The sequence below is a fragment of the Lonchura striata genome, chromosome Z, assembly GCF_046129695.1.
Source record: "Lonchura striata isolate bLonStr1 chromosome Z, bLonStr1.mat, whole genome shotgun sequence".
Taxonomy (NCBI): Eukaryota; Metazoa; Chordata; class Aves; order Passeriformes; family Estrildidae; genus Lonchura; species Lonchura striata.
The window spans coordinates 83,291,036-83,298,877 of NC_134642.1; the positions used below are offsets into that span (position 1 = coordinate 83,291,036).

The 7,842-nt window shown below is 40.2% G+C and overlaps 1 protein-coding gene across 1 annotated transcript; it reads right to left on the bottom strand.

Moving 5' to 3' along the window:
• Window positions 1–4,057: 4,057 nt before the first annotated feature.
• On the bottom strand, window positions 4,058–7,509 carry LOC144248363 (uncharacterized). Its single transcript, XM_077790450.1, is given in 3 exon segments — window positions 4,058–5,170; window positions 6,640–7,269; window positions 7,432–7,509. Coding segments are annotated over 3 exon segments (1,569 nt in total). The 3' UTR covers window positions 4,058–4,309.
• Between the last annotated feature and the right edge of the window lie 333 nt (window positions 7,510–7,842).

The window sequence follows — 7,842 nt, forward strand, 5'->3', positions numbered from 1 at the left end:
GGGCCAAAGTGTTAGAGGGAATGCCGCGGGAGACAAGACTCATGATATCATGATCATCAAGTCTCAGTTTATTGTAACAGATTACACAGTTTATATATGTTCGTTAATTAGCTCATACATATTGCAAAAGCCAAGCTCATGATTGGTTGCTATGTGACTTGTACTATTATCTTAAAACTATCTTTATGATCGATACATGCCTGTCCAGCTGGCCTTGCAGTTAGAACAGCTTAGCATTTCTTTGTTCTTCTCTATCTACTTCTACATACCAAGCAGTTTCAATATCCTGCTTTCTGCACACCATCTACTCTTCAGGGCCATGTGAACTTTGCAGCAGTCACATAGCCCTCCCTATTTGGATTAATTTTACAATATCATGTCCCTTGTTGTTCAACCATTCCTCTGTCAGGCTCTCTTCATCTCCCCCGTTTTCCTTTTGGACAAGAAGGTGTGCATTCAGCATTTTCTGCAAAAGCTGCTGCATCAAGCCTTGTAAGCAAGTAAACACACAGGGCAAAACAAGCAAAAGTATCACAATTATGCTTAGAACTATTATGCCATATTTGATGATGTCCCTCAACCATGGTCCGATCCCCAATCCTTTCAGCCAGCCTTCTAAGCCCAATCCGTCCTCCACCTTCAACTCTTGAGTTAGCTCGGTCAATTTTCGTATTTGCTTATGGATGGATGTAGAGTGATCAGATAAGTTCATACAGCACATTCCTTCAAATTCTTCACAACTATGACCTTGGGCTAGAAGAAGTAAATTAGTGGCAGTTGCTCTGTTTTGCAGAACTGCATGACAGATACTACCTATATTTGTGGCAAGCTCACTTAACATTTTAGATGAAATATTAATTTATTTTTCTGTCCAGTAGGCTAGGATTTTTAATTGTGTGAGAGCTTGCACTGAAGCAACTCGTGGGGTGAAAAATGAGGTTAGTATTACAGAAGTGCACCCCACTTCATATTTCTCATGTTTTTGATTGTTCTGTTTAACATGAAAGGAACAAACTTAATTCTAAATACAAACTATATTTATGATAAACTTAATGTTATGCTTTTGATTATCTAATTTTTCTTTTGCCATTGAAAAGCAATGGTAAAATGAACAGAAAAATCACAGGCATTACTAAAACTCATTAAAACTTAGCAAAAAAGTCTATAACATAATTAAAAACACACTTATGAAAAAACCCAAAGTCTACAATCTTCTGTGGGTGAAACACAAATCTTTGCACAATCCACTTTTGCTGTGCATCCTCTGATTTACTTGTGGAGAGATTAGTGTTCTCTTGAAATTGATAAGTTTAACATTCTTCACTGAAATCTATCTAGATTCTGCACCTGCTAAAACACAAACAAACTCAACACTCCCCACAGGGACTGGAGGGTCCTCTCTCAATTCTGTTTCTTAAAATTTGCATGAAGAAATGGAAATATCAACATCTTTGTTATAAACATGAAAAAACATCAAGAACAAAACAATGCATACAGTAAAGAAACTAACAACAAATAAAAATCAATTAGATAATACACAATTAATATTACATATAAAATCACAGTTACCAAGTGCTACACTATCAAATTGTCATCTCAGAGTCTGCAGCAGCTGATAAACCTTAAAACAACAGAGATTTGAATAAAACATGTCCGGATCATGTTTCTCCAAAACTCCCTTTGAGGCTCAGCTGCCCTACATGGTCAAATTGTCAAGCCAAAAGGACTCGAATACTTTTTGATGCAGAAAACACCTGGGTCAATCACACCATCCACGTAGAGCCAGAGCTTGGCCAGAGCTCAAACTCTAATTGGAGGATATGTTTTAACACAATATAAAACAAAAGTCCTAGAAATAACAGTTATAAGTAAAAAACCTTATTATTAAAACTTTATCAAACTATCAAATAATTGAACCTGTCTAAAATCTCTTTCAAGACAAAAATTCTCTAAATACAACAAACCCTTTCTTCAGAAATCTGAAAATTTGAAGTCTGAAATCTTGAACTAAAATTTGGACAATGAATTTTTAAAGGAAGATGAATTGCAGCTGCATAAAAGATTGGATAAAGAAAACACATGAGTAGTTAAAAAATCAAAAACACAGGATCCTGAAAAAACATCTTGTAATCAATCACCTAAAGAGACAATAAAACATATGAAAACTGACTGTAAATACTATAACAACACCTTAATACCTTAATAATAATTCTTAACACAAAAATCAGACAACTCACATTTTATGATTAACCTATTAACAAGAAATGTTTAAAATAGTTTAAGCAAATCCTTTTAAAGCACTCATATAACATTAGTAACAATCACTACTTATCATTACTTACAAAAACTTAACAATCGTATTATCGTATTATCTATAAAACTTAAAAATCACTATTACTTATATTATTATCTATAAAAACCCAAAGACAGAGATTACAAACTCAATACTAAAATTCCATCAGATGACATTTTCTCAACTCTTTGTTTGCAGAGACATTTTTGGTAATTAAATCATTACTAACATTTCTATCTTTATACAGTGATTTTTATCCATATCATATTTGAAATAACATTGATTCACATAATGTTCATCCTTCTTGGTATCTTGGAAAACACTCGGTCCTGCTGTACTTTTTCATTACGTCTTCTGACTCTTGTAAGAAATTGGGAAGATGCTGTTGAAGTTTTTGCTGTAGTGTTGCGATCCCGCCACCGGTGGCGCTGCTGCTCTCGGCGTTGTCGCTGCCATGGCAACCAGGACTGTGCCGCCATCTCCGCCGCCATTGCTGGGCGCTGCGGGGAGATGAGGGGCGGCGCCGCCTCGCTCCCGTCCTTGTTGTGTCACCTTGTGGATGGGAGAAGAGACACCCCCGCCACGGCCGCGCCCCGCCTGCTCCGGCTCCAGCGCGGCTGAGCCCCAGGAACGCCCCTCTTCCCCCTTGCGCTGCTGCTCGGCAGCAAGGAGCCTTCCGTCTCTCGGCTGATGTCCGCTCCGCCCCGGGCTCGCCTCTGGCTCGGTGCTGGCCGGCCCCGCTCTGTCTGGCCCCGCGCCTGCTCCGTTCTACCTGATTCCCGTTCACAAAAAGTGAATTTGGGATCCCAGTCCCGTTGCCATAAAGCAATTTGGATCTCAATTTCCAGCACCTCAATGCTACTAGTGTCTATGGGAGGTACAGGCATTTCAGAAGCAGAGATGGGAATGGGAAAATTTGTGAGAACCGGAGGGTTTGGCTCACTGGAGAGAAGCGAGGGTTTACATTCCTTATTTTCTCCAGAGCTGTCCGTATCACTTCCACCGCCCTCTTTTCTGCCTGACACATTAACAATTCGTTATCAACCACTCTCCAAAGTTTACTCATTTTCTTGCCCGGTTTATCCTCATCTAACACTAATTCCCAGAACTTATCCCTATATCTTCTCCATTCTGAAAGTTTATGAACACTATGGCGGTTAATGAAAAAGCCATAAGACTCAGCATGATGCAATAGCGAAGGGAGATCCTTATCTAAGTCAATCCCCCTAATCTGCCTTTTTCTAAGAGAAGCACTAAATAAATCATATGCTGCTTGCCCTTCCATGATTACGTCGGTACCGTTGCTGGCTCCTTCAGGCTTCGGCAGCACGTATCGGCTGAGCCCTCCTCTACGGTCACTCAGGGCGCGTGAATCAAAGACGGAAGCAATCCGGGCAGCAGATATTCTTTATTGCAGCGCTGGGCACATGGGGGATCTCTCCTCCTAACATGTGCACCGTGCAGCTGAGAAAGTTGTGATTTATCTTATTAAAACATGCATATTCATTACAAGTCTTGAAAATTATTTACATATTCATGATTATTCCGAGATAAGGATGCGCAAGCGTAGTTGCATTTTTGGGTGGTCTTCGGTGGTCGTCAGGGGTCCTCTGGTGGTCGTCCATAGTCTTCATCACTCTGTCTGCTAGTTGAACTTTTATTTCGAGCATGCGTGGTAGTTTTTCTGTGCTCTGGGCCCCATCTTTTCCTCCCTTCATGATATATGGCCTATTCAACTGACCACAGTCTATCTGCTGAGTATGCATTCTTTACATATAATCAGGAAGCTTATCAGAGTAAAGGAAGCTTATCAGAGTAAAGTACATAGCCAAGGACAAAGTTTCTACATCTGTTTGCTAATGTCTAGAATAACAGGATACTGGTGCATATACATAGCACATAATGTTTTCTTCACTTAATTCTTTTCTAGTCATTTAACCCTTAAGTAGTTCTGAACAGGTCAGGTCCCTGTATCAAGTCCCCCCTTTTCTATAACCATTGCAAATTCTTTTGCAATCATATTACGCCTCCATATCTATATCTTCCAACATTAGTTGCTTCTTTGTTACAAAGTAAGACACACTTAATTAAAATCCAGACTATGATAATTAACAATATTACAAGTATTACGGAAATAAAAAGTTGTTTTAACCAATTCAAATTAGGTAACCAGGATGTTAGGACTTTCCACAATTCTTCAAATCCCCACGAGGTGTCATCCTTGGTTACCTCATGGAGTATCTTAGTCTGTTTCCAGATTTCACTTAAATCTGTAGCAATTCGATTATTCTGATCTACGTATACACAACAACTTGTATTTACAATGGTACAAACCCCCCCTCGTGAAGCCAATAATAAATCTAAAGCCATTCTATTTTGCTGTACTACTTGTGCAAGGCTATTTATCTCAATCTGCTGTGCTTGAATTGCATCTATTGTTTTATTTTCAATGTCTTCTACTACTGCTGAAATATTTATTATAGCTTTTTCTAACTCACTTACCCCTAGCCAAGGGAGAAACCATCTAGCAAAGGAATGAAATGTATTCTGCCTTTTTATTAGGGGATTTTCTACTTCCCGTTTAATTCTTCGAATATGTGTTTGTAGTTAACCTTCGGATAAACGATTATGTATAGTTATGTTTGGGATTACGGCTCCCAGGGTGCATGTTCCCACCCAATTTTCAGGTAATACTTTCCATGCAGTATCATTGCACAGCCAATACCATCCTTTTCTTTCTGGAACTGGCCAGAGGGTACTATTAATAGAGGTGGGGGACCCGATATATTTTATTTTATTACAACCCGTTTGATTTCCTACATATAGGGCGTTATTACAACTCCCAACTTTATCTAATCCTTTAGGTGGGTTACACCTCTGCACACATTTATAGTAAGATTTTTTAATTGGAGGGTTATGAATTTTTAATGGCTGAGCTCTATGTGTATAATTTACCCAGGTGGTATTCTCCCAATATCTCGTCCACGGATTATTACCAGGTATGGGGATGCTTATTAACAAGATCTGTTTTCCACTGTATTCAGGCATATGTGTACATATCCAACAATTAGTTCTATTCAGAGTTCGAGATATACCTTCCGTCAGCGAAAGATGAAGATTCAAATCCCACCGTGCCCAGGCTCCCCCATAGGTCAAGATAATCTGGAAAATCGCAATCTGGTAGGTCCTACGGGAGTAGCAGTCCATGGTTTTGTAGGGGCCTTCTTTATTTTCGAGTAGTGAATCCAAGCTGGGTGTTCTTTAATCTTCACCGCAGTGAATGTTGTCAACAGCACTTGATATGGACCTTTCCACTTTTCTTCCAAGGGTTGTCCTGAAAAATTCTTAACATATACATAATCACCAGGTTCAAAGGCATGGAGAGGGTGATCTAATCCCCTTACTCTAGTACCCAAAACATTTTTATGTATTTCTGATAATTGTTTCTGCAATGCTTTCATGTATTCCAATAAATATCCTTCCCCAATTTGTGCCAATTCTTCACCCTTAAATTGAAGTTGATAGGGTCGCCCATATAATATCTCAAAAGGGCTTAAATTTTCCTTTGTCCGAGGTTTAACTCTTATTCTCAATAATGCCAATGGTAAAGCTTGGGGCCAAGTAAGATTTGCCTCCTGACTAATCTTTGCTATCTGTTGTTTGAGCATATGATTCATCTTTTCAACTTGGCCACTTGCTTGAGGTCTGTACGGGGTATGTAACTGCCAGTCTATTCCTAATGCTTTTCCCACTTGTTGAACAATTTTAGCATTAAAATGTGGTCCTCGATCGGAGGATATTGTCGATGGAACTCCGAAACGAGGAATTATTTCATTTAATAGCGCTTTAGTCACTTCTCGCGCTTTGTTAGTCCTGCAGGGATATGCTTCTGGCCATCCTGTGAAAGTGTCTGTCAGGACTAAAAGATATCTATACCCCCCTTTTCTGGGGAGCTCAGAGAAATCAATTTGCCATTGTTGCCCAGGGCAGTTTCCTTTACCTATCGTCCCCAATTTTATTTTGCTAGTTGTGTCTGGATTATTTCGTTGACATATTTCACATTGCTGCGTTACCTGTTTTACTGTGGTATACAAATTTCGCCCTACTATTCTTTTGGTCACTTCCTTGTATAATGCATCTGCTCCCCAATGGGTTTTTCTATGTTCTGCTTGTATTAGGGGCCACAAAATATTAGAAGGAACTAATATGTGACCTTCTTTCAACTGTATCCAGCCCTTTGTTCCGGGCTCACTTCCTAGATCATTAGCCAATTTCAAATCTTCCTTTGAGTATCTAGGTGACTGTTCTAGATCAATTGGTTTACTGTGTGGTATCAAAGCACATACCTTAACTTCTTCTGCCACTCGCTTGGCCTCACTATCAGCCAATCGATTTCCTATTTCTTGGTCAGAGTTACCTTTTTGGTGTCCTCGGCAATGCATTATAGCTACTTTTTCCGGTAGTTGAATCACTTTCAATAATTTCAATATTTCTTCTGCATGTTTGATCTGTTTCTTCTGGGTGTTCAACAGTCCTCGTTCTTTCCAAATTGCTCCATGCGCATGCATCACCCCGAAAGCATATTTTGAATCAGTCCAAAGATTTATCTTCTTTTCTTTTGCAAGTTCTAGTGCCCTTATAAGGGCCACTATTTCTGCTTTCTGGGCCGAGGTTCCTGCAGGAAGAGGGTTGGCTTCGATTACCTTTTGAGTAGTGGTTATCGCATATCCCGCTCTCCGCTGTCCCAGTTTCACGAAGCTGCTTTCATCTGTGTACCAGGAGTCTTCAGCGTCTTCCAGAGGGGTGTCCTGGAGATCTGGACGGCTCGAATAGGTGGCTTCGATGGTCTCTATGCAGTCGTGGGACAGTGGTTCTCTTTGGGCACCGCTGAGAAAAGAAGCTGGATTCACAATGTTAGTAACAATTATTTCCATATCATCTTGTTCTACCATGATGGCTTGGTATTTCAGAAATCTCTGTGGGGAGAGCCAATGGTTCCCTTTTTGTTCTAACACAGCTGAGACAGTATGGGAAACCATTACCGTTATCTTCTGCCCTAATGTGAATTTGCGTGCTTCTTGAATGTTTATTACAACCGCCGCCACTGCACGTAGGCATCCTGGCCATCCTTTGCTTACCTCGTCCAGCTGCTTGGAGACGTACGCCACTGCCCGCTTGTAAGGGCCAAGTTCTTGGGCTAATACTCTAAGTGCCATCCCCTGTCTTTCATGTGAGAATAATAAAAAGGGTTTAGAGACATCTGGTAAGCCAAGGGCCGGAGCCCTCATCAGTTTTCTTTTAAGTTTCTTGAAGGCGGCTCGAGCCTCCGCCGTCCATTCTATTTTAAGTCGGGTTTTCTTTAGCAGTTCATATAGAGGTTTAACTATTACACCATAGTTGTATATCCATAAGCGGCACCAACCTGCCATTCCCAAGAACGTCCGCAATTCCTTGGCCGTTTGGGGCTCCGGGGTGCGACAAATTGCCTCTTTTCGCTCAGTTCTTAATTTTCTTTGTCCTCTGGAAATTTCTAATCCTAAATAAGTTAC